At 37.7% G+C, this 27,940-nt stretch overlaps 1 protein-coding gene and 1 pseudogene across 2 annotated transcripts in view; both read right to left on the reverse strand.

The window, feature by feature from the left end:
* The window catches only part of EEA1 (early endosome antigen 1), a 116,097-nt gene that overhangs the window by 27,869 nt on the left and 60,288 nt on the right, over positions 1-27,940 (reverse strand). The window contains exons 10-15 of the mRNA XM_080935041.1: positions 18,986-19,102; positions 12,770-13,108; positions 11,669-11,818; positions 10,520-10,639; positions 4,348-4,551; positions 1,316-1,516 (exon numbers count right to left, since the gene is read on the reverse strand). Coding sequence (XP_080791167.1) covers positions 1,316-1,516; positions 4,348-4,551; positions 10,520-10,639; positions 11,669-11,818; positions 12,770-13,108; positions 18,986-19,102 — 1,131 coding nt within the window. The remainder of the gene's footprint in view (positions 1-1,315; positions 1,517-4,347; positions 4,552-10,519; positions 10,640-11,668; positions 11,819-12,769; positions 13,109-18,985; positions 19,103-27,940) is intronic.
* LOC308435235 (protein DEK-like) lies at positions 5,944-8,597 on the reverse strand (annotated as a pseudogene). The gene is made up of 2 exons: positions 8,584-8,597; positions 5,944-6,977 (listed from the first exon to the last, which is right to left on the reverse strand). The product of its transcript is annotated as a protein DEK-like (transcript).

The raw sequence follows: 27,940 nt of genomic DNA on the forward strand, positions 1-27,940 counted from the left end.
CCTGTGACACTAACCCACAATGGTCTGCCCCTTTGTGAAGGAAATGGCTCTAGGATCTGGGATACAGGTCTGTGATCCAAACATGTTAGAGGCGAAAGGATTATGTGTTCTAGTCTAGTCTATGTTACATGCTTAGACCCTATCCTAAAAAGGCAAATAACTTGTATATGTTTTTTTTTCTTTTTCCTGGAGAAGGCCACTGTATTTTTCAGAAGGACATATCCAAAGTCTACCAGTATCCCAATATGAGCTATGCCATGGGAAGTGATGACATTTCAGTATGGAGTCCAATCAAAAAAACCAACTACACGTGTGTTTAAAATTCACTCTTTCTAGATAACTTCTCATGTAAAGAGTTTTACTTTTGATGATCATTAAAAGACAAGATATTACACATTTAAAACATCAGGCTTTCTACAATATACTTTGAACCAGAATCAAATTAAAATTATGCTCTCTTTATCAAAAATAGTAAGTATTGAAATAAGTTTAGCATAACTCACCTCTAATAAAAAAAGCAAAAAGTAGAAAAAATATAAATATATTTGAAATTAAAATGATTTTAGCAGTTAAAATAATACTCATTTAGCTAAGTGAACACAAAAAATGTAAACTATCCATGATAAAGATAAATAAAAAAATAAACCTCCAAATAATAATAATAATGTTGGATAAGGTATATCTCTACACTGAGTTCAAATTGAGAACTAGAGAAAGCTCCACTTTAAATAACAGAAGAAAATGACTCACTGACAAACACAGGTATCGGACTGTGAAGAACTCATTTTTGTGCAATCAGCTTCATTTACATATAGCAGTTCATCTATATGATGAACTAAGAATCATGAAATGCTTCATATATATGTGACATGTGACATATTTCCCAAAGTCATGTAAAACATGAAGATTTAAGGGAACTGAGTTCATCCCCAGGCACTTTACATTAACAAAGAGCAGAGATCTGGCCACTGCTGCAGCCTACACTGTTGGAACTTGGGCACTGAAGTCCTCCCACAGGAAACACTAACAACAGGCTCCTAAGGTACTCGCAGACACTGCATGTGCTAACTTACCTTCATACTGTGCTGACCATCCTACCAGGAAGTACCCTGGAAGTAGGAATCAAAAGTTACATTACAGAAATCACCTGTCCATAGGGAGAAAGAACAAAAATTTCTGTGGACACAGAGAACCTCAAGAAACTACATAATTTAATTTGTATTCTCATTTTCCACTCAAATGTATGCAAAAAAAAAGTGTACCATGTATGGTCTAAAATGTTTTATGCATACAAACTCATTGCACAGCATATTACCTGTATGTCAAGCTGAGAGACCTTCTCCTTGCTTTCATTTAACTGACTGCTTAGTTCACTGACACTGGTTTCTAGAGAAAGAACACGGTCTTGTGCAGCTCGAAGATGTGCCTTCTGTTCCTGGACCTGGTCATGTAAGTTCTCCTCAGCTTGTTTATGGCTTTCTGACTGATTCTTCAGCTTCTCCATCAGTTGAGTTAGCTAGTACACATAAAAGAGCCTAATTACAAAGTTTGCAAATCACAACAATAATGAAGAAACTCAAATCAAAGTACCATCAGAATTCTGAACTGCCCTATAACAGGTGATTTTGGAGTTTTCAAGTAAAAATCTTCAAAACAAGTAAGAATAATAACCCAAATCCTAAGAACATCAAATTGAGATATACATTATTATTTTTAAATCACCTCTATCCAACTAGAACTTATATGCAATAAAATCACCTAAGTATAAAATTTCAGATTTGGTAAAGGTGTACACTCAGTAACTACTGATACAATAAAGGTAAGGAATGCTTCCATTGCACAGAGCTATTTTCACACGGGCCTTGTAGTCATCCTCACTTCCCAGCTCTCCCACTGACCTGATAACAAAGGGTTCCTTGCATACTGTAGGCATCTCTCAGTTGTCAAACAAATTATACTTCTCAGTTTGACTTTACTTTTGTAATGTTATATTTTCAAAAGCCTATATCTTAAAATTTTAGATGAAATCTAATTCATGCACATGGGAGGTTTTTTTGTTTTTTTTTTTTTTTTTAAATCTACCAATACCTTTTAATAAGTCATCCTCCTCTGATGATCATTACAGGCCACCAACCTATGAGATGCTGCTTTGGGAAGGCATGGTTCTATCTCTTCTCTGCTTCATTTTGAATGGTTTCAACTGTTCTGCTTTTATGTTCACTGATATTTTTTTTTTACTGTTAATTTTCTATGCAAATATTTTACCCGTTTTATCTTTAGCAGTTCTATATGAGTGTTCTGCCCATTTATAATATATAGTTCATGCCCACTTCTCTTCCCATTACTATGGTTTGTTCTTCACACCCATGGGCACTCAGGGGTATTGTAAAGCACTTGTCTGTTGAGCCTGTCATCTCCCATTTCAGAGCCTGTCTCCACCAAGTATGTTTGGTTGCTTTGTGGTTGCTGTTTCTGTTTTTGTTTGAAGTGCAATGCTGATTTTATTAGAGTTTAAGGAAAAAATAATACAGATCAGGTGAAAATTCCAGCAAGCACCAGAAGATAAAAGTCACTCCTGAACAGAGACAGCTTATCCACAAAGAAAGAAACACTGCCAAGAGAGGAAGTGCACTAAACTGCTTGAGAACAAAACAGACTTCCACCAAAGACCCTAGCAGACCCTAATGCGATTTTTGGTGCTTTTCTGTACAATGCTAATTCCTCCCTGACATTGAGCCTTGCAAATTCAAGCTGCCTTAGCCTCCATGAAGTTCTCTCAACCTACACTAATCAGTTCAACAACATCGCTGCTTTCCTGGGTTCTCCCATCCTACATGGCAGCCTGAAAACATGTGTGACTCAGAAGTCACAAGAGCAAAGGTCTCTGGTCTGCTTTTTTTCCCACATGGGTCCCAGTCCTGTGCTTTGCCTACTGGTTAACAGTTGGTAAGAGTGCCTTTACCCACTGTCCCACTTGCCTGTGGTTCATGGAAAAACATCTAAATAGTAATCAGTTACACCAGGTGACCAGAGTCAGAGGGACATTGATTTGTTTTAACTCATTTCTTAATCACAGTTTTAAAAAGTATTGTTTATTATTGTTGTGTGTGGGTATGTATACTGCAGATATGTACCTATATTTTCCTGACAATATTTCTTTAATAAGCAGTGTTACATTTAATTATAGACAATTAATCAATGTTTCATAAAAATTAGGCTAATAAAATCCTCATAAAAATTCTTCAAAACCAACTTGGAGCTAATCATGGTAGTATTTACCTATGAGGCAGAGGTAGAGAGATCAAGTTTGAGATGAATTTGATCTTTTATTATTCTAGTAAGTTCCATGCCAGCTAGAAACACAATAAAGAGTGCCTCTCTCAACAAACAAACAAAAAAACAAATATAATGACTTATACAGCCAGCTGCAGTGGCGTGCAGGAGGAAACTGAGCTGAGGCTGCATGCGAGTTCCCAGGCTTAAAACAAAACAAAATGGAAACTAAGCAAACAACTAAACAGGACCTGTGGCAGAAATTCATGTCACACTATAGCTTCCCGATTAGAACAGCAGTATGACTTATCATTACTTAATTTCTCTAAAACAGCAGCTATAAAATGTTTTCAGCTATTTATTTACCTACTTTTAACAAAATATCACTAGATAGCCCTAACTGGCATGAAACTTGACATATAGGCTAGCCTGACCTTGAACTCACAAAGATCCACCTGCCCCTGCCTCTGCCCCTGCCTCTGCCTCTGCCTCTGCCTCTGCCTCTGCCTCCCAGTTGCTAGAACTAAACGTGTGTACCATTGCACCCATCCTCAGTTAAGATTTCTGTATATTTCTTTTAAATTGTTTATGCATTTTGGAATAATCATTTGTTAAAACTATTTGGACGCTATATATTATCTAATGACTATTATCAAAATATGAATAACTGTTAAGTTTTAAATATTACATAATACTCAGTAATAGCTAACATTTGATTACAACATTTAACTGATTAATTTGTTACTCATTTCTTTTTTTTAACATCACAAAAATGCTAGTAGGCAAGCATGTACCATCAGTCACACCTCTACTTTACAGTGAGCCAGAGGCAGTGACTTACCTGCTATTATACAGGTAATAAGTTACTTCCTCGGACATGAACTGCACACATTTTTTATTAAAACATTGTACTGGCCTTCAATACATAGTGACCTACCTTGATAAATGTATGATATTAAAAATAACATTTAAAAACAAGTAAGAAAGGTCAGGATCATGAATGACTTTTGATGAAACAGTTAATACAACACATGGGGATCTATGTAAAGTTTACAACTGTGTTTGCAAACATACTTGCTGCTGTAGTGCATGGTTTTTCTCTTGCAACTGGTTAAGAACAGCAGTCTCTCCTTCACCAGCTTGGATTTTTGCATAAAGGTCCTCTCTTTCCTTTTCAAGTAAGGAAATATTTTCTTTACTCTTCTGTAGTAAGGCTTCAAGGTTCTGGATCTTTTGGTCCTTATCTCCAATCTGACGTAACACTTGTTCCAAATCATTCTATAAAGAATTAAAATTACAATTTTAAGATGGAAAGTTTAAAAAGTTATTCCTTAAATACATAATGACTAATAGTAAATTTAATTGTTCTAAGTATTATGCCTACATCTTTTTTTTTAAACAATGATTTACTCTTTATTGCAAAGATTTATGACAAATTACTTAAAGGCCAATTTTTTAGTTGCTTATTCCATTTCATCTAAGCATATTGCAGTCAAGTATGTGAAAATGCCTGTTAATGCTCAAATCCAATCTATGATGTGAAGATTAAACACTAAGTTGGTACATCAAATGTCACTTTGTCAAGCAGCATATTATAGTTCAGAAATAGGTTATTAGGACAGTCAAGATTTAAATTCAGGGGCACTCCATGCTTCATCACCTTAAAATCTTGATTGACCAAAATTTAAAATTAAACAGTCTTGATTCTGTAATACTAATTTAATGTATGGATTTTGATAAAAACTTTCAGATGCCTATGTTGTCCATACCAACTCTGGCCTCATACCTGATGCTTTTAATTGTAATTATGAAGGTAACCAGGTTTCCTGTATGTAAAGTTTACTACTGTCAGTTCACTTGTGTATAAGCCATGTGTGCTCACTCTTTCCCAGTTTCTGAAGCTCTGATGTGTTTATCCTCATTATAAAGTTTCTATGACACTTACAGTTAACACAACCACACTGATGACACTTTCGGGGCAAAGCAGAAGTCAACAGTCCTTCAGTGTCATCACCACTGAACTCTGCTCTGTCACTGCTGCCTGGATGAACACTGACATTTAGTTACAAGTTTAAAGACACAAGAGTTTAAAAAGTTGATTTGCACAAAGAAGTAAAAAATTATAAACAACCAATTGGTTTTTAAAAATACAAAACAAACACCTGTCACTTCTGTCATGCCAACAACTTGACACATATACACATGCAGAAGTTCCAGCTGTCATCGAACAGCTGTGCTCTACTATGAGGAACAAACCGCCGCTATGTTTCACACTGACAGAAGGTGTATTCAAAGTGTTTGCTATACTAAATACTGCAATAGTCTGCACGTATAAATGCTGGATATAATAGTTTTTGCTTTGATCAAAAGTATGTGTTAAGCAAGCTAACATTAAGTTCACTAAAATTCACAATAGTCGAGGAATCTATGACCTTACAATAAAGAAACCCAAAATGTAAAACTATAAAAAGCAATGAACAATTACTGCCAGGCAAGATTTAAGCTGAAAACTGCAAGAAAATGCAATTTAAAACAACAAGCTCGAGTATATGTAACATGCAAAAGACTCAGCAGTAAGTTCTACCAACAATGGACTTAAAAAAGAATACATTCTCTTTGCTGGTATAAATCAGATCTTCAACTATAAAGACAAGCCATCCGCCCTCTATCTCAAGAAATTAGCTCTTTTACAGTTGTTTTAATGAAATCTTTCCTCTCGGTTAAATCCTAAGCAGGATAACTTTCATATACCTCTTTGCAAATCTGCTTCACTATGACTTCTTCCAAGTTAGCATCAGCCAGTAATTTCTTCACTGTTTTCTTTACCTCTTCATCTGTAGGTAGTTTTCTCAATTTTCTAATTAAAGTTCATCATCAGAACTATCTTCAGACTCAGACTCTTTTTTGGAACTGTTTTGGTTCTTCTTGGTGGCACTGCTGTCTGCCTGAACATTAGCACTCTTTACAGGGTTTCCACTTTTAACAGTAGCTTTCTGGTTTGCTTTTTCTTTTTGGATGGCTACTCCTCCTCACTTTCTTTCCTTCATCTCAAGACTCTTCTTTGTTTTCTTCTCATCTTCATCTGACAGAATTTCAGAAAATTTAGTTTGCTTTGACTTCCTTGTCATTCCAGAACTGTTCCATTCCTTTTTACTACTTTTGCTGAAGAATTTTTTTGGATTTGTGCAATGGTTTGCCAGAAGGATTTGGATGCATTAAGAAATTCAAGATCCTCTTCACTAGTTCACTGGTCACACCTGACCTAAGTGAAGAACCTCACAGATGCTCTTTAATATGGCATTTCTAAACTTTCTCAACATTTCTTCCTTCTTTTTATACTGGGTACTGCCTTTTTCAAAGAAAAGCCACTAAACTGACCCAAATTCTTCTTCATCAAGGACACTGTGTCAGGCCTGTTGTAAAGCAGTTTCTGTAGATTTCTCAGTTCATCTGTTTTTTTCTTACTCAGAAAGAAATGTATCCTTTCAATTTCACAAAGTTTCTGACCCTTCCCTTGTGCAACTATAAATGGCTTTCTTTGTAAGGAAGACACTTTTGCATTGTCAATCTCTCTACTTTTTCCTTCTCTCTTGCCTTCCACAATAAGACTCTTTTCTTTTCCTTCCTCATCCTGGTCGTCATCCTCCTCCTCGCACTCCTCCCTAGGACCTGGCATCTCGGGTGGGTTCCTCCTCAGGTAGGTTCTGATTCACTTTGGTTCGCACCAGGAGCAGGAGCATAGGGACCGCCCAGTGTTCGATCACCTCCAAGTCACCTACTGGAGTCTGTCACTCCACCTACCTCCCCGGGGATGCCCTTTAGTCCTACATCTTAAAAACAATTACATTTTCTTGTAGCAAATTAATTAAAACCATGTGTTTAATAACACAAGTCTACATTATTTATAAGCATGAATTTAGCAATACAGTTTACACCACGCTTTTCCTAATACTCTGACCTTATTCCCTACATTTCTGGCCCCTTTCAGACACATGAGACACATTCTGTGACTACCCAAGCTCACTCCTACCTAAGAACCTTTGCACTAATGACCACTGCCTTAAATGTTCCCTACACCCAAATGGTTCCCTGTCCTCTGCCAATGTTTGCTCAAGTCACCTTCTGGGCTGGGCGGAGCAGCCCTGCCCATTACATCTCCAGCGGGAGTCTTTTGCAATGGTCTGCACACTGTTTTCTACTGCACTGCACTTAGTTCAGCACACCACGGCTTACTTATTTCTCTCATGTTTATTTACCTCCTTCTACCTCCCACCAAACATATGCTACAGAATATGAATACATTATCTTTCTTATTCATTGGTATATATCCAAGACACATGACACAGATGCTCTGAAATAAACTGAATGAAAACAACCAGTGCAGCCGGGTGTGGTGGCACACGCCTTTGATCTCAGCACTTGGGATCTGAGGCAGGTGGATCTGAGTTCCAGGCCAGCCTGGTCTACAGAGTGAGTACTAGGACAGCCAGGGTCCACAGAGAACCCTGTCTTAACCTGGCCCTCCACATCACTGCTCTCTCACACATGTACACTTATGCAAGCTGACTTCATACTTCAGCGTTCTCCCCAGTTCCCCATCCCTGCCTGGCTGAACCTGACCTATTATTACCTACATTTACCTACATACCCTGATGTGTGAGATTTTTTTTTCATAAGTGATTTACCTTGACTTTCTATTCTTTTCCCTATTGCACTGTGTCTGTCTGTGCCCATATTCACCTCCTCTGTCTGAATGTGACTCTTACCACTTCCTTTTGTCTTTCGAGCTTCAGTGGATAAGCTCAGATACACTCCCCACAGTGTGAGGTATCATAGTGTCTTACCATCCGATTCCTTAGTCACTTCTCTTCCAGCATTTTTTAATAAAGCTCTATATCAGTCGCTGTCATGAACAAGAAACTTATTCAAATCTCTTTTCTCAATAATTCTTCCTAAACCAAATTCCCCTCTCTTTCTACCCACCACTTTTTATATAATTCACATTTAAGTTACAAAAATAATTTATATTTCTTTTCCTAGATCCCACATCTCTCATTTACTAATCAGTTATTTATATTTTTCCTATCACTTTATTGAAATTATTCTGAGCAAGGTTATCAGTTTATCTTAGTGCTTATCTAGCAGATATCTCTACTTGTCCTCATTATTTTCTTTAGATTTGAAACTCCAGCAAGCCTAACAGTTGAACTCATACAGGCTTCAGTATCTTTTTCTGTGCAATTTTTACCTGGAATCTACTTCTGTACCTATCCCAGAAATACATACTCAGTGACTCAGGCTGCCACTTACAGAAAATGTTCCATAACGTTTCCAAAACAAACTTTATTTGGGTCATTTAACTGTCACCTATGTTCCCACGATTATTTTATAAGTGTGTGGAGGACTAAAACTATACTGTTTTAGTTCCTCGGACTTCTCCCATTTCCATGAGACTTTTCTTGGTCCCTTGCACTCCTGAGAGGGAACCTGTCTGTAGAGTGAAAGGCTGTTATTTCCAGCTGTGTCTATAGCTATAGAATTAATTCTGAGACCATGTAAGAAAACCCTCTTAGCTGTTGACCTCTACAGAGGTTTTCATTCTTCATTTCTTTCCTACTCTTAACAGTAAAATCCCAAAGTAACCTACAGTTACACAATCTAGTTTATGTCTCTCCCTCTCCCTCTCCCTCTTTCTCTCCCCTCTCCCTCTCCCTTTCTCTCCCCTCTCCCTCTCCCTCTTACTCGCCCCCCTCTCCCTCCCCATCCCCCCCACCTCCCTCCCTTTCCCTTCCTCCCTCCCTCTCCCTCTCTTTCTCTCTCAATCCCATCAGGTGTTCATTACATCTTCTCTGTCCAAATTGTTCTTACCAAGGTCAAAGACCTCCATGTTGCAAATCTCAGGTTTCGTAATGTCTGGTCCCAGGCAAAACTCCTTAGCCATCTTTCCCTTTCCTCCCCAATCTGCTTCCTGGTCATGGTGTTTTGTTGCAGCAATAAAATTCCTAACTAAGACACCGAGCAACCCTGCCTAGCACTGTAACCCTCACACAGCACTCACATGCTTCCTACCCTGGCCCTCAGTTGGTACATGACTACAACACTTAGACAGCTATGCATCTTGCTTATTTACCATGGGTATTGTTTGCCCCATCACCAAGCATCCAGGGCAGCACACTTCTGTATGTTTTACTCACTGCCATAAATAGATACAGAAGCAGTTCCTTGGCCAAGTTCACTGATTAAACACAAGAAGTGATAAATGAATCCAGGATTCCTTTCCTCTGTCTGACTCTTGTGTCACTCATTCTTCAAACTCAAGAGGGAAGATTACTCACTTCAGAAATGACTTACTGCCCCACAGACAACACACTGTTCCTAAACACACACCACTAACTGCTTTCCTAGAGGGTAAGCACCATGCCTTTTAATGCTCAGTGCTGAGCAGTATCTGGCATCCAGTGCTCAGTAATATCCAATAAATGAAAGAAAGAAGAAACAAACAAACGTGAAAGGCAAATTCATTTCAAACCTGTAGCATTTCTCACATAACAAACTAGACTTCTTTTACCTTCTAAGCTATGTAATAATAGAATTTGTACTAATTTAATCCAATCAATTATATTTTCTTTACCTATAGTTCCAGTGTTAAGGTAATGCTAAGAAGTAAAAGGTATGATCAACACATACTGTATTACAGTGTAGAACTACAAAATTGTGTGTGCATGAGTGTATATGTACATGTGTGTACACATGCAAGTGGAGTCCAGAAATCAACACTGGCTGTCTTCCTCCATGGCTTCTCCACTTTATCTTTCAGACACAGTCTCTTGTGACCAATGATTAGCTAGGCCAGCAAGACCTGCACCTCTTCAGCACTGGTATCACAGGTGACTGCATGCTACCAGAGTTGTTTACTTAGGAAGCAGTGATATGAACTCAAGCTTTATGAATTGCTTCATGTTTCACAGCCAACACTTTGCTAAATGAACCATTTCTCCATCTTTATATCTAATTGGGCAATTTAATAAATAGTTTTATCTAATATAATGTATCTGAATACTTTATAAATTATATATCAAACAAATGTGTTTACAATAAATAATTTCAAAGTACTTCCATTTTTCCTCATAGAAATAAGAATATATCCTAACTATCAATAATACTCGTCATCAAGTGTTTTGCCCTACAGAGCTCTATCCCTACAGAAGAATAAAGACTCTGCTCCCCTTTCTTAGAATACATTTACCTGAGCTTCTCGGAGTTTGGCTGTAGTGCTTTGCTGAAGAGCTTGCTGTTCTTGGTGCTGTTGTTTTGATTTCTCCAACTGATGTTGCAATTCAGTGGAATTTGTTACCTTTTCCTTCAACTTAAAAAATGTAGAGTGTTAGTTGAATGAGAACTTAATGTGGTCATATTACGGATAAATATCTAGCATTATGTCAATTCTCAAATTGTGAAAGAAAAGTAATTCAAGCCATATGGGAAATCAGCTTTAAAGCAGTTTCTCAATTGTCATTATAGAATTATAATTTCATGATTAAGAAGCCATCTTCTACCCACTAAATCTCATCCTAAAATGAAAACAAATCTTTCTCCAGACTATTAGTTCCCCACTGAATTTTTGTATACCACTATGCTAAAGTAATGAATATACAATTTATGTGTAACAATAACCTAAGCTACATCATCTGCAATTTTTTATTTACTTTTTAATGGTTATATTTATGGTATACTAGAAAAGAATCCAATCTGTTACCACATTTAAGACATTACCTCTAAAGAAAAATCTATTGCTGAATTAATAGATTTTATCCTGAGTATCTGTCCAATTCAAATAAAAGTCATAATTCAATCCTAACATTTACTTTAACCACATAAGGGTGCCATTGTTGTGGGGTCACAGTCAAACAGATGATTTGGTGGCATTTCTTTTGTGGTGCTAGGAGTTGAACTTAGGGCCTGATACATGCTGAACAACCTGTATCACTACTAACGTATCACACACCCAATATGGTTAACCACCAAAACAGGAAATCCTCAAGTCGACTCACACTCTGCTAATGATCCACACCAGGTATCTGCTGATCTCTTTAGGAAGTGGCTCTTTCTTAGTAAGAAGAGCACAGCAGCTTGAGGTCCAGCCCAAGGAGGCTTCCTCATGAAGGCTACACTGCAGTTGTGCATTTCCATGCAGAACTTTGAGGAATACAGTAACAGTAAAATGTGAAACTTAAAATGTAGTGAGTTAGTAGAGTCTTCTAGGTGGGGAGAAATAAATGATTTGTTGTGAAATAAAAACAATTACAATTAGAGTTCTTGATACAAAGAGATGTTTAAGAGACTGCAAGTCTGAAGTCAACTACTAATATCAGTTCAGTTTCAGATGCTAGCTTACCTGCTCTTCCAGCCGAGAGAGCTTGAGCTGTAAGTCAGCCACCTGCTGCTCCTTATCCATCAGCTTCTCACTTGAAAGCTGCCTCTGTTCCTTCAGCCTACCATGAGCTTCCCCTAATTGGCGCTCAGTCTCCAGAAGTTTGCTATGTAACTTTAAAACAGAAATGTAAGTGTAAACCAACCTTACTAAACTGCATTTTTCACCAGATAACTGTACGCTTTCTTTCCACTGTATGCCCCTTTACACCTTATACTACAGAATAACTTAAACTACAATTTAATTTTAACCATATAAATGGTAATAAATCACATATAATTATGAGCAAGCAATACATATTTTGTGCCTATTTTATTTTCCCCTTAAAAACCACAGAGGCTCAGGTTAGAGAGGTGGTAACTGAGCAGTTTAAGAGCACTGGCTGCTCTTCCAAAGAATCCAGATTTGATTTCGATCATCCACATGGCAGCTGACAACCATCTGTAACTCCCGTTTGACTGTATCTGACTCCCTCTTCTGGACCTTGCAGGTATGAGGCATCCATGTATCAGCAAAATATCCACATAAAATATAGTAATGCATTTTTAAAAATACAGGAGGCCAAGGTGAGAAATTTAAACTGTAAAATGAAACTTAAAATTAAATATTCAAAGCACATTCAGACACATTCCTTTGAATTTCCCATGGTGATTTTTGTTCGTTTTGCATAGTTAAGAACTATCACACTTGACTTAAATTTTTAATGATATTTTTTAAAAATTATTATTTAAAGTTTTATTTCATTTGTATGGGTATTTTGCTAGCATGCATATCTGTGCACTATGTGTGCCTGGTGCCCAGAGGGCATGAAAAGGGTATGAGATCTCCTAGAACTGGTGTTGCAGTGGTTGAGTGGTTGTGAACTGTCAAGTGGCCTCTGGGAATCCAACCAGTGTTCTTAGTGGCTGAGCCTGGACTCCAGCCCCGAGACAATACTGAACTAAAGAATGGTGAACAGTCTGAATTAACTGCAACTGCTCCGACCTACTGCACACCCAGTACCTGGCACTTGTGCTCATTAACAAAGGCATCGTCACAGTGGTCTGTGGGAATGGCAGCTCTCACCTGACTGACTTCCCCTTGCAGCTGTAGCCCATGCTGCTCCTTCTCTTCCCGCTGCTGCTGGAGCTGCTTCAACTCCACTTTAAGTTGCTGGTGCTTGGTCTCTACTTCCCGCAGTTCTCCTTTGAGTTTTTGAGCAGCCTCTGCCTTCTCACTGAGCTCTCCTTGGACCCTCTGTAGAGAGCCTTCGGATGCTGTTAGCCTTGCCTGAAGCTGCTGGCAATCCAGGTCCCTTTGGTGGAGGGCTGCCTGGATGTTCTTTCTACTCACTGACTCTTCATTATGCTTCTCCTCTAAGTGGGTGTAATCCACGTCTTTCTTCTGCAATTTCTCAGTCAAGTTCTGAAACATCGAGTTTAAAATTTATATTTTAATACTTTGTAATTATCCTAGCTTCTCAAACTATCTTTTGAGTAGCCAATACTACAGTGTGTAAAACTCTAAGAAATACTTTAGGAAAAATTATATCATACCAACTTATAATTTTATTATTAGTTACCATGATTAAACTGTACTGATACAAAATAACAATCACCGAGAAAATATTGCCATAACCTGAAAACACACACACACACACACCCCAAAGTATTTGCTTGTGTGCTTCTACTTAAGTTAAAAAGTGAAAGCTACTTTTCATTCAATAAAAGTGATTCTGAACACTAACATTCTGCAGGCCCCTCCCTGCCTTGGGCTACCCAGCTGCCAAGCTGACTCACAGCACACACAGCACACAGCACACACAGCACAGCACACACAACACAACACAGCACACACAGCACTCACAGCACACACAACACACACAGCACACACAATACACAGCACACATAACACACAGCACACTCAACACACACAGCACACACAACACACAGCACACACAGCACAGCTCATACAACACACACAGCACACACAGCACTCACAGCACACACAACACACACAGCACACACAACACACACAGCACACACAACACACAGCACACACAACACACAGAGCACACACAGCACTCACAGCACACACAACACACACAGCACACACAGCACTCACAGCACACACAACACACACAGCACACACAACACACACAGCACACACAACACACAGCACACACACACAGCACAGCACACACAGCACACACAGCACACACAGTACACACAGCACAGCACACACAGCACACACACAGCACAGCACACACAGCACACACAGCACAGCACACACAGCACACACAGCACAACACACACAGCACACACAGCACAACACACACAGCACACACAGCACAACACACACAGCACACACAGCACAGCACACACAGCACAGCACACACAGCACACACAGCACAGCACACACTGCACAGCAGTGTAACTGCCTCTCCACTGCATGATCCTACTGTCTGCATTTTTTTCTTCCCTTCTGTATAAAAAGCATGTTTTAGAGTTACAAGCTAAAATTAACTCAAATTTCTTTCGGGTCATATAAAAAAATGACCTAAAAATACTTAGCTACTTCATAATTTTATTTTACTCAAACTAGCAAAAATAACAAAAAATAAGACCATCAGTCACAGATCTGGATCAATCAACCTGAATTCTAAGGCTGGTCTCAGTACTGTTGTTACAACTGACACTGAATATTTTAAAATCACATAAAATACAAAAAAAATTTTTTAATTTCCCTAAGAAAAGCAGACATGCTAAGAAGAAACTACAAACAGGACCTTTTCTGTCAGTGGACATTATTTATTCACTGCACAAGAAGAGATGGTTTGACATAAGGACTATCAGACCCTCCATATCGTTAAGACACTGTATAAGTAAAACAAGCATGTTTAACATAGCCTTTCTGAAACAGCTAATTAATTCACAAACAGAAAAGATTTTAAAGGGCTAGGATGTCATCTGTTATGGCTAACCCCCTTTTTAGCATGCAGGAAGCCAGGTCAGTTGCCAGGGTAAAGAAAAGGAAGAGAAGGAGAAGAAAAGAGAACAACTTGTTTTTACAATCTGAAAATTTAACACATGAGAACTGTATTTACCACATTTGTTTCTATCTCACCTACCACCAACTCCTCCTGTGTCCTCCCAACTATCTTTTTCAAATTCACAACCTCTTCTTTGTTTTACACACACCCACACACACATGAACACACACAAATACAGCCTGCTGAGTGCACCTAGTGTTGCTTGGAAGAAGCACATGTGTTTAGGGCTGACCATATGGGATTAGGTCACCTAGCAGGGGGCTGGCCTCTAGAGATTGTTTCCCTCTTCTCTCAGAAGCCATTATTGGTTAAATCTCTTCTACTGGCAGCGGGGTCTTGTGAGATTTCCCCACCTGTGATGGTTGTCAGCTGGTGACATCATGCAGATGGTTAGGTGACCAAACTGTTAAGAGTCCATGGGTGCAGGCACTATGTTATACAGAAGACACTACCCTGTACATGTCCTGGTCCACAGGCTCTCATAATCTTTCTGCCATTCTTTCACGATGTTCCCTGAGCCTTAGGTGTAGGGCTCAATGTTGTACATGTATCAACTGGGGATTGCCAAAGAGTAAGTTAGACAGGGTAAAGCTGCAAGTAAGAAAGTAACAGTGTGAGGTTGTCTGGAAGCCCTCGGTCCTGTGAAAACTCATTTCCTCAGTGTAGGGGAAGGCCACAGTGCTGAGGTAGGAGTGGGTGGGTGGCAGTGTGAGCACCCTCACAGAAGTAGGGGAAGGGGGATGGGAGAAGGGGAACCTGGAAAGGGGATAATATTTGAAATGCAAATACATAAACTGCCCAATAAAAAAGATAGTTTAAAGAAAGAATTAAGGAAGTGTACATGTGTGTTAAAAGGCATAAGGAAAGAAAACAAATACAGGTAAGGTAACAGCAAACCTTAAAACCTCAGTAGGGAAGGGTAGGGAAAAGTCTAGATACCAACAAGTAAAGATTCTTGACCATTTTTCTGAGAAAAAGTAAGTTAACATGATTATCAGAAAAAAAATTACAAAACAAGCAGCACCCAGAAAGGCAAATGGAAGAGGAAAGAGTTCTGCAATTTTCTGTCAACTTGACACAAGCTAAAGACATCTAAGAGGAGGGAACCTCAATTAAGAAAATGCCTCCAGAACACTGTGCTGTGGGCACACCTGTAGGGCATTTTCTTATTTAGTGACTGATGGGGAAGGCCATGCCCATGGTGGGTGGTGACATCCTTGGACGGGTGGTCCTGGGGTCTGTAAGAAAGCAGGCTGAGCAAGCCATGACAAGCAAGTCAGTAAGTGACACCTTTCCACGGCTTATGCCTAAGCCCCTGCCTTCAGGCCCCTGCCCTGTTTGAGTTCCTGCAATGGCTTCTTTCATTGATGGACTATGATGGGGAAGTTTAAGTCAAAACAACCCTTTCCTCCCCAACTTGCTTTTTGCTCATGGTGTTTCATCACAGCAGTAGAAACCCTAACAAGGATCAACAACAGACTCAGAAAAGAATGACAGAAACTTGTAACACTTAACAGTATGTACTTTAACCAAGCAATGAAAACATTCCAAAAAGGCAGACAAAAGACTAGAGGAGAAATGACCCTTATGATTAAACAGCAGCCAGTTTTGCAGGCTTGTAGTATCCATACTGATTTGTACATTATCTTTTAATGGATGTTATAAAAAAAATAACTTAATGCTGTTTTTTATGAGCCATTGACCTCATCTGTGTAGATCGGTAAAATGTTGATGGAAAATCTATTTTACTCTGTTAAAATTTTCAGTTTTATCCAGTGTTTATAAATTACTGACCTTAAAAATCTTAAAATCAAAGTGATAAATGGAAGAAACTACCATGTGCTTTTTAAATAAAATTGTATTTAAACAAAATTCTGTACCTCAAGTTAATTATTTTTCATATAAGGTCTGAACAAAATCACATTACTTTATCCAGGGCTACTCCTATAGCAGGTGGTTGTAAGAGACTGAGGTATTTTGGAGGGTCTTAACTGTCTTCTCAGAAGGCTGAGGCAGGGGAATATCAGTTCACTGATTTGTTAATGATCAAAACTTTCAATGTTGGACATGGACATGTCCTGATTAATTATAAGGCCTGCTCCACTGAAGTGTTTCATGCTTAGTACTGTAATCCCATTAACAAGCCTATTATTGGGGAGACTATAGGCCCTAGTGGAGTGGTACATACTGTTTTAGTGGACAGGCATGTTATCAAATAACATTCTACTCTGTTTTATGCTTCTTTAAACTTCAGTTAGAGAAACTTCTTTTTACAATGGGTTAATGATGAGGTCATAACTGGTCAAAGTGCCAAGTATAAACAACTGAGTGCTCAGCTAGAGGTGATTATTTGTATCAATGTGCTACCTGCCAGGCTTGGGGAATTTCTAAGAAGAAAGGCATAAGAATGTAAGTGCTGACAGATTGGGAAAAGATCTTTACCAACCCCCCACTTCTGATAGAGGCCTAATATCCAAGGTATACAAAGAACTCAAGAAGTTAGACACCAGAGAATCAAACAACCCTATTAAAAAATTAGGTACAGAGCTAAACAAAAAGTTCTCAATTGAGGAATATCGAATGGCTGAGAAGCATCTAAGGAAGTGCTCGACATCCTTAGCCATCATGGAAATGCAAATCAAAACAACCCTGAGATTCCACCTCACACCAACCAGAATGTCTAAGATCGAAAATTCAGATGACAGCAGATGCTGGCGAGGATGTGGAGAAAGAGGAACACTTCTCCACTGTTGGTGGGGTTGTAAGCTGGAACAACCTCTCTGGAAATCAGTCTGGTGGTTCCTCAGAAAATTGGACATAGTCCTACCTGAAGACCCAGTTATTCCACTTCTGGGCATTTACCCCAGAGAAGCTCCAACATAAAAGAAGGACAAATACGCTACCATGTTCATAGAAGCCCTATTTATAATAGCCAGAAGCTGGAAAAAACTCAGATGTCCTTCAGTAGATGAATGAATACAAAAATTGTGGTCTATTTACACAATGGAGTACTACTCAGCTATTAGAAACAATGACTTTATGAAATTCCTATGAAAATAGATGCATCTAAAGAATATGATCCTGAGTGAGGTAACCCAATCACAAAAGAACAGACATAATATGCAGTCACTGATAACTGGATACTAGCTACAGAAAGCTCTGAATACCCCAGAAACAACTCACAGGCCATATGAAGCTCAAGAAAAACAAAGGCCAAAAAGTGAAAGCCTCAGTCCTTCTTAGGAAAAAAAACAAGTGTATAACACCCTCTCAGGGTGTATATACCTGGACCTTAAATCATTAATAATTCAAGAGCTAAGAATATAGCCTTGTGACAATTTTTGGTATTCAAAGATCATTATGTTTAATCTATACACACCAAGAAAATTCTGACTGTTTCCATGTTACGTTCTGTCCTACATGTACTTTATACTTGTGGTAACTAGTAAGATTTCAATGCATACTATCAAACTCTAAATGAATTAAGTACTGACAAAAATATATTTATATAGTGTTATGCTAAAATGCTTTTAAAAATCTGTACACGTATCTCTCTTTTTTAAATAAAGTTGTAAGAGAAAAAAAGAAAAAAAGAAATCCTATAAATGTGTATATGTAAGTCTAGGTACACTAGGTACATAATAGAATTGCAACATGATCCAACAACTTGATTCTTGCATATATAGCCAAAAGAACTAAAAACAGGGCCTGAAAGATAATTATACACAAGTTCTAAGCAGTGTTATTTATAATAACCAGAGAAGAAAGCAACCCTAGAATTTGTTGACAGATGGGTATGTAATATGTCACAAGCCTAAAATGTAGTATCATTCAGCTATAAAGAGATAATTCTGATATTAAATAATGACAGTTAAAGAACCACAAATACTTTATGAATCCCTTATCTAAGGGACTTGGTATGTAAAGGTCATAGAGCACACATACAAGAGAACAAACATGGTGGTTGGCTGGAGTTCAGGGAAGGATAGTAGGGAAGGCTGTTCTTTGGGTAAAAGACACAGTTTTGCCACATGAAGAATTCTTGGAAACTGCTTTGAGCCCATGTGGATATACTTAAATTAAGCACATGCATACCTACATACATGCATACATACACACACGGGGAGGGAGGGAAAAAGGAAGGGTGAGTTATCTTGTCCTACCATACAAATAAAATTATTTTTTAATTATTAAGTTTAATAATTAAATTAAAATTTATTTACCACTATGTGCAACTTTAAAATTCTTACCTGGTTTTTTTGTGTTAATTCATTTATTGAACCTTTAAGTTTTTGTATTTCCTGCACATATACTGCAACTTCTTGGGGGCCTTTGGCAAGTTCACTTCTTAGCTGGTTTATTGTAGCCTGAAAAATAAAATTAACAATTAAAGCAAATAAAATGAGATATGCAAAGGTTTGAAAACAATAACATTTCTGCTGCTATTACAGTTAAGTTGAAGTAACACTTGACACTTTACAACCTGATCTTTATTCTGATATCAGTAATACTCACATCTAAATTTTTTTGCTTAAAATTAATTTTTAAAATACATCCAAGATACATGATTCATTTGTTTTATTATATATCAGCTGAAATGCTGGCTTCTTCATCTGTCTGAGATAACATCAAACTTCAGTTTTTAATTTCATGGTTTTAAATCTATAATTGAGCCTCCTGAATCCAAACAGGAAAACCAAGTTATATCTAGAGATTCTTCAACCTTCTACCTCAGAAACATTTCCTTCTACATTAAAGCATGTAATTACATTCAAATATGTAATCTAGTTTGATTTGGGTGAGTCACCTTTCTAATAAATAATGAAAGTATATTTAATGAAACAGTTTACTAAGCTAAAGTCCTATATGGTTTCATTAACCAACACTACTTTATGGTCAAGCATTAACACTTGAATAGAAATGTGAGATAGTGAACTTAAACATGTTCAATAACGATAAATTGATGTTTATTGTTTAGATAGTTTGATTGCTTAAAAATAATGAAAGGGAAAAGTAGGTGGGCATGTATCTTAGAAAGCTATACCTCTAACACTCAATAGCTCAAACATTAGAAAGCTGCTGCAAATGAAACACATGAGATTTGTATTTCTAGTATTTCCTGCTGGCTCTACTTTTTACATAAAGTTGGTCACTTCCATTGCATATATTATTTATGATGAATAAACGTTACAGTATGGATACTCATAAATTTAGAATTCTGCCCTTACCACCCAACCCTTTATCCATATGCATTACAAAACAGTCCCTGCATCGTACAGAAGAGACCTTGGAGGATCTGGGTTACAGTGTCCAATGCCACTGCTCAGATATTTTTCCAACTCTCTGAGAAACCCAGTCTACACAGAACTTAAATTCTGAGGTACTTTCAGAGGTACTGTGTCTCCATCCATTTAGAAAACAGTGGTTTCAAATCTCAGAAATGAATTAAACAGATTAATGACCGAATTGGATTTATTTTATTTAATAACAATAAATTTAAAAAACAAGTTTTGTTCAGATTAATATGAGCACTTAAAAGTTTAAGTTTGGTCATGATGAAAAGAGATGTGTCAAGAGTGTGCCCCAGAAGGAAGAAATTGGCTGTATGGAGAAACAGAAAAGAGAGGTTCTAAGAGACTTTCCCTTTCCCTGATGCATACTAGCAATCATTTCTAGCTTTTTAAATAATAAAATATTGTTCTGTTTGAGGAAAAATAGTGATTAGAGAAAAAAATAAGGGACATAAAATCTATTTTCTATTCAGATAGACACTCCAATGTCTTTCTCTTTCTGTGGTGACTTTCCTTGCCACCTAGCAACACAAGTTCATCTATGACTTGCAGTTCAGCACTTGCTATAATCACTTTCCAGGATTCCTCTTTACAGAACCTCATGGTGAGTCCCACTTACTATAATCTCTGTACTCATATCCTCAAGATCTTCCTTGGCCACACTAGTAAAATTGTCCCACATTATTCCTGGCCCTTCCATCGCACACACCCTACTTTTATTTTCCTTCTCCACAGAATCTATTATCACTTCACTTCCTACAAAACATCTCAAAAGGCTCGTGTGATTAAGCCTTGATTCACTAGCTCTAATCATTGAGGTCATAGACGGGACCATGAGGTCTCTGACCATTGATTAATTTGATCCTGTTAGTTGGCGATAGTGAAATGTTCGGAGGTGAGGCACACTTAGAGGAAGTGGTCATCAGGGGCATCTTGACCCAGTTCCCTGCTCTGTGCTTCCTGGCTTCCAGAAGTAAGCAACCTACACCACAGGCCCTGGCTAGCATAATGTTCTAAAGGAAAGAATCCACATAAACCTGTACTAAGACCAGAAGACAAACTGAATCTTTCATCCTATAAAATTGTTTCTTGAATGACTTTCACAGCAATAAAAAGCTAATTAACACAAATCAAGATTGGCTTTCTTACACATTTTTTGATTCTCACAAAGGACTATGAATCTTATGAGAACAGGTGCTAACTTAATGATGTATTCTTAAAACCTAGAATTGTTTCTACCACTTAATACTTATTCAAAATATACTCCATAATGAGTGATCATCCCCTCAAAGATTTAATAGATATTTATACCTATTAGAACAATACATGAGGTCCCATCAAAATTTTATTGTCCTTGATGCTATGTTATTAAACTGAATATTAGGCTTTTAGTGGGACTTTAAGTTACAAATAACTAAGCAACAATATTTTGACATTCTGCTAGTGCTACAGAATTATAATTATTGCTTGAATTTCTACTATTAAAATAATCATTTTAAATGGATGAGAACTTGTTTGATTAACAAAACAAAAATGAGCATGTCTACGATGTTCTAAGATTGGCCCATCACACACTACTGCACAGGACAATAAAGATGGTGGATAAAGACAGTACCAAAACTAGCAAGTGTTCCAAAGCACATTACCTCAAATTTAAGCATCTCCATGAGAAAGCAGAAAAAAAATAATAAAATGGTGGATGAAAGGTGGAAGACAGTACTGACAAGGTGCACATCGAGAACACAATAAAAATGTCCACATATACTTACAAACATGATCTCTTAAGCTAACATACTTAATATTCTTAAATAGCTTAAATAATCTTAAATAGCTCTGTATGATTATAATCATCCATATTCCATACTTGCATAAACAGTTTTGCTTTTAAAATTAAGATTCAAATAAGATTACTTGGAACATGAATAAGATTCTTTAAAATCATTTCCATTAACACGGTAACATATCTAAACTCATTGCAGCTTTTTTTAATATTTACCTTCATGAAGGGGTTTCAAAATAATTCTAAATCTTTAAACCTTCAATCTTCAATCTATAAAATCTCCAACTACTTATTAAGCACTTCAAATGTTTTAGAATAAAAATATAGTTTTATAAATATGCAGACAAATGTAATGAGGTCACAAGGTTTCGAGGAAAATAAACCAAAGGTGTATTTAACAATGTGTGTTACATATCACCAATCCCAATTAGAAAACATTTGGTAAATCCTTGTATTTCTTGCTTGTCTAATGGCCTTTAATGTGTTTTGATTCTGATTAAGAAAAAGTAACCACATCAATAATAATTTGATTCTAGAAGATGTTTAAATGCTGAACTTCACTGATATACTTAGCTGAGAACGACTAGAACTCAATTTTAATTAGACATGCTACATATTCATAGCAAGTAGAAGCGGCCCATCTGCCACCTGGACCAACAAACAAATCAAATAAGGTCACACACAAGTATATGAGATAAAACAATCAATTATACTAACGTTTCTATGTAAACAATATAGATAAACATAAAAATATTTTCAGTTATCATTCAATACATAACAACATACAATTTTGACAAAACACTAAAGTAGTACTAAACAATAGGACAAGGCAAGTAGCACAAAATGCTTGGCATGGTGGCTCACTCTCCTAACTCAATCTTAGGAGGCTGAGGCACAGAGAGTCACAGATAAGAGATTGGGGCCAGCCAGGGCTACATAGGGAGTTCCAGGTTAGCCTCGGCTAGACTGAGATACTATCTCAAAATAAAAACAAGAAACAAGCAAACAGAAAGATGAGGAGCACAGAGTCACTCATGAGGCAACTGTGAGACAAGTTCAATGGAAGACAGGGTGCTAAGGGAGGAATGCTGGAGCTGAGTAAGACCTAGGTTTCATATTCTAGACATGTGACCTAAAGAAAGCTGCTACACCTCACAAGCCTCAGATTCCTGCTATGAGAGACAGACCTAATAACGTCACAAGATAGAATGAGGAAATCTTTAAAGCTAACACTGGATCTGCCACCAGGAACAACGGAGATCCAGGGACACAGGCCTGGTGAGACGACTCTCCGAGTAGCCTGGGAACAGAGAGGTCTATGCCGAGCACTCAGAAAGTGCGCACCACACCACTGGTTCAGGGGAGCAGGAACCCTGCCTTAGGGTCTCTGTTTCCACCCAGCAGCCCGTGCCTGCATAACAAGCTTTCAGGCCATCTGTAACCAGGAAAAGTGTAGATCCAGGGACACAAGCCAGGTACACGAGAGAGATGGGAAACAATCACTGACAACAAGACCAGGTATAATCACAGACAACAAGATGGCAAGAGAAAAGCAAAAGAATGTACCCCAGGGAAACCAAGACAACCTGGCAACACCAGAACCCAGCTCTCCCATCACAGCAAACAGCAGAATGCCAACACTCCAGAAAACGAAGACACAGACCAGATATCATACCTAGAGATGAAGATAGAGATCCTTAAACAAGAACAGGAGGAAAAGCATAAAGAAATAGAAGCTTTTAAAGAGAAAACAAAAAACACTCAAAGAAATCAAAGAACTAGAGGAAAACAGAACCAAAGAGATGAAGAAATGGAAGAAAGAATTTAAAATGGAAATGGAAACAATAAAGAAAAAACTAAAAGAGAAAACCCTAGAGGTAGAAAACCTAAAAAAGAAACCAGAAGTCACAGATGCAAGCATCTCGAACAGACTACAAGAGATGGAAGAGAGAATCTCAGGGGTTTAAGACAACATTGAAAACATAGACAAAACACTCAGAGAAGATGCAAAAACCCAAAAGTTCCTAACCCAAAATGTCCAGGAAATCCAGGACACAATGAGAAGACCAAACCTAAGGATAATAGGAATAGAAGAGGGCAAAGAATATCAACTAAGGCACAGTAAATATCTTCAACAAAATAATAGAATAAGCCTCCCCTACCCTTAAGAATGAAATGACCATGAGCATAAAAGAAGCCTACAGAACTCCAAATAGAGTAGACCAGAAAAGAAATTCCTCCTGACACATAATAGTCAAAATGCCAAGTGTCCAAAGCAAAGAAAGAATACTAAAAGTAGTAAGGGAAAAAGGTCATGTAACATAAAGGCAGACCAATCAGACACACCCGATTACTCAACATAGACTATAAAAGCTAGAAGATCCTGGACAGACATCATGCAGACCCTAAGAGAACAGAAGTGTCAGCCCAAGCTGCTATACCCAGCAAAACTATCAATCACCATAGATGGAGAGACCAAGATATTCCAAGACAAAACTAAATTTACACAATATCTGACCACAAACCCAGCACTACAATGAATTATAGGTGGAAAACCCAATACAACCAGAGAAACTACATCCTAATAAAACGAGAAAATACCTAAGCAAGAAAACCAAAAGAAGAAAAACACATAGGCACAAGTCTACCTTCAAAAGCCAAAATAGCAGGAAACAGCAACCACTATTCCTTAATATCTGTTAACATAAGTGGACTCAATTCCCCAATAAAAAGATATAGGCTATCAGACTGGATACACAAACCAAGCATTTTCCTGCATATGGGAAACTCATCTCAGAGATAAGGACAGACACTATTCAGATTAAAAGGTTGGGAAAAAAAACCCTCCAAGCAAATGGCCCCAAGAAGCAAGCTGGTGTGGCCATTCAATAACGAATAAAGTAGATTTTCAACCAAAAGTTATCAAAAAAGATAAGGACAATTTTACTCAATACAGGGAAAATTGGTCAGGAGGAACTCTCAATCCTTAACATAAATGCTCCAAATACAAGAGCACCCATATTCATAAAAGAAACCCTACTAAACCTCAAAAAATACATTGCACATCACACAATAACAGTGGGAGACCTCAACACCCCACTCTCACCAATGGACAGATCATGGAAACAGAAACTGAACGAGGACACAGTAAAACTAACAGAAGTTATGAATCAATTGAAATTAATAGATATCTACAGAACATATCATCCTAAAACAAAAGAATACAGCTTCTTCTCAGCACCTCACGGCACCTTCTCGAAAACTGCCCATGTAATCAGTCACAAAACAAGCCACAATAGATATAAGAAGATTGAAATGCTCCCATGCATCCTGTCAGATCACCATGCTGGTCTTTCATAACAACAAAAACAACAAGAAGCCCATATGCACATGGAAACTAAACAATGTTCTATTAAACAATAGCATGTTCGAAGAAGAAATTTTTTTAAAAATTAAGGATTTTCTAGAATTTAATGAAAATGAAAACACAACATACCCAAACCTATGGGATGCCAGGAAAGCAGTACTGAGAAGAAAATTCATAGCTCTGAGTGCTTCCAAAAAGTAACTGGAGAGAGCATACACTAGCAAATTGACAGAACAGTTGAAAGCTCTAGAACAAAAGGAAGCAGATACACCCAGGAGAAGTAGAAGGCAAGAAATAATCAAACTCAGAGCAGAAATTGACCAAATAGAAACAAAAAGAACCATTCAAAGAATCAACAGAAGCAAGAGCAGGTTCTTTGAGAAAATTAACAAAATAGATAAATCTTTAGCCAAACTAACTACAGAGAAAAGAGAGTATCAAACTTAATAAAATCAAAAAGGAAAGTGAAGACATAATAACAAAAACTGAGGAAATTCAAGAAATCATCAGATCCTACTACAAAAGCCTATACTCAACAAAGCTGAAAAATCTAGAGGAAATGGATGAATTCCTAGACAGATACAAGATACCAAAGTTAAACCAGGACCAGGTAAACCATCTAAATAATCCCATAACACCTAAAGAAATAGGGGCAGACTTCAAAAGCCTCCCAACCAAAAAAGGCCCAGGTCCAGATGGGGGTTCAGTGCAGAGTTTTATCAGACATTTATTCACGACCTAATACCAATACTCTCCAAACTATTCCACAAAATAGAATCAGATGGAATACTACCTAACTCATTTTTGAGGCCACAATAACCATTGTTCTTAAACTACACAAAGACCGTATAAGGAAAGAGAACTTCAGACCAATCTCACTTATGAACATTGATGCAAAAATAATCAACAAAATTCTTTAAAAGCAAATCCAAGAACACATAAAAACGATCATTCACCATGATCAAGTAGACTTCATCCCTGGGATGCAGGGATGGTTTAAAATACAGAAATCCACCAACGTAATCCACCATATAAACAAACACAAATAAAAAACCACATGGTCATCTCACTAGATGCTGAGATAGCCTTTGGCAAAATTCAATACCCCTTCATGTCAAAAGTCTTGGAAAGAACAGGAATCCAAGGCCCATACCTAAACATAATAAAAGCAATATACAGCAAACCAACGGCCAACATCAAACTTAACAGTGAAAAACTTGAAGCAATCCCATTAAAATCAGGGACTAGACAAGGCTGCCCACTCTTCCTCTACCTATTCAACATAGTACTGGAAGTCCTGGCTCGAGCAATTAGAAATCAAAAGGAAATCAAAAGGATGCAAATTGGAAAGGAAGAAGTAAAAACATCACTGTTTGCACATGATATGATAGTGTACTTAAGTGACCTCAAAAATTCCACCAGAGAACTTCTACAGCTGATTAACAAGTTCAGCAAAGTGGCTGGATATAAAATTAACGCAAACAAATCAGTAGCCTTCCTCTACTCAAAGGACAAACATGTGGAGAAAGAAATTAGGGAAAAGATACCCTTCCCAATAGTCACAAACAATATGAAATACCTTGGTGTGACTCTAACTAAGCAAGTGAAGGACCTGTATGATGAGAACTTCAAATCTCTAAAGAAGGAAATTGAGGAAGATCTCAGAAAATAGAAAGATCTCCCATGCTCAAAGATTGGAAGGAAAAAAAAAAAGATTGGAAGGATCAACATTGTAAAAATGGCCATCTTACCAAAAGCAATCTACAGATTCAATGCAATCACCATTAAAATTCTAACCCAATTCTTCATAGAGTTGGAAAGAACAATGTGCAATTTCATCTGGAATAATAAAAGACCTAGAATAGCGAAATCCATCCACAACAACAAGAAAACATCTGAGGGAATCACTATCCTTGACCTCAAGCTATATTACAAGGAGATTGTGCTAAAAACTGCATGGTACTGTTACAGAGATAGGCACATGGATCAATGGAATAGAATAGAAGATCCAGAAATGAGCCCTCACATATATAGTCACTTGATTTTTGACAAAGGAGCTGTAAACATTCAATGGAAAAAGGAAAGCCTCTTCAACAAATGGTGTTGGTCCAACTGGCACTCAGCATGCAGAAGAATGAAAATAGACCCTTTCTTATCTCCTTGTACAAAGCTTAAGTGTAAGTGGATCAAAGATCTCCACATTAAACCAGATACACCGAAACTATTAGATTAGAAACTAGGGAAAACCTTAGAACACATAGGCACAGGAGAAAATTTCCTGAACAGAACACCCATGGCTCATGTTCTAAGGTCAAAGATTGACAAATGGGACTTAATGAGATTGCAAAGTTTCTGTAAGGCTAAGGACACTGTCAAGAAACAAAATGGCAGCCAAAAGATTGGGAAAAGATCTTTACCAACCCCATGTCAGATAGAGGCCTAATATCCAAGGTATACAAAGAACTCAAGAAGTTAGATACCAAAGAATCAAACAACGCTATTTAAAAATGGGGTACAGAGCTAAAGAAAAAGTTCTCAATTGAGGAATATCGAATGGCTGAGAAGCATCTAAGGAAGTGCTTGACATCATTAACCATCAGCGAAATGCAAATCAACCTGAGATTCCACCTTACACCAACCAGAATGTCTAAGATCAAAAATTCAGATGACAACAGATGCTGGCGAGGTTGCGGAGAAAGAGGAACACTTCTCCACTGTTGGTGGCATTGTAAACTGGTACAACCACTCTGGAAATCAGTCTGGCGAT

The sequence above is a fragment of the Micromys minutus genome, assembly GCF_963924665.1.
Source record: "Micromys minutus genome assembly, chromosome: 22".
Classification (NCBI taxonomy): domain Eukaryota; kingdom Metazoa; phylum Chordata; class Mammalia; order Rodentia; family Muridae; genus Micromys; species Micromys minutus.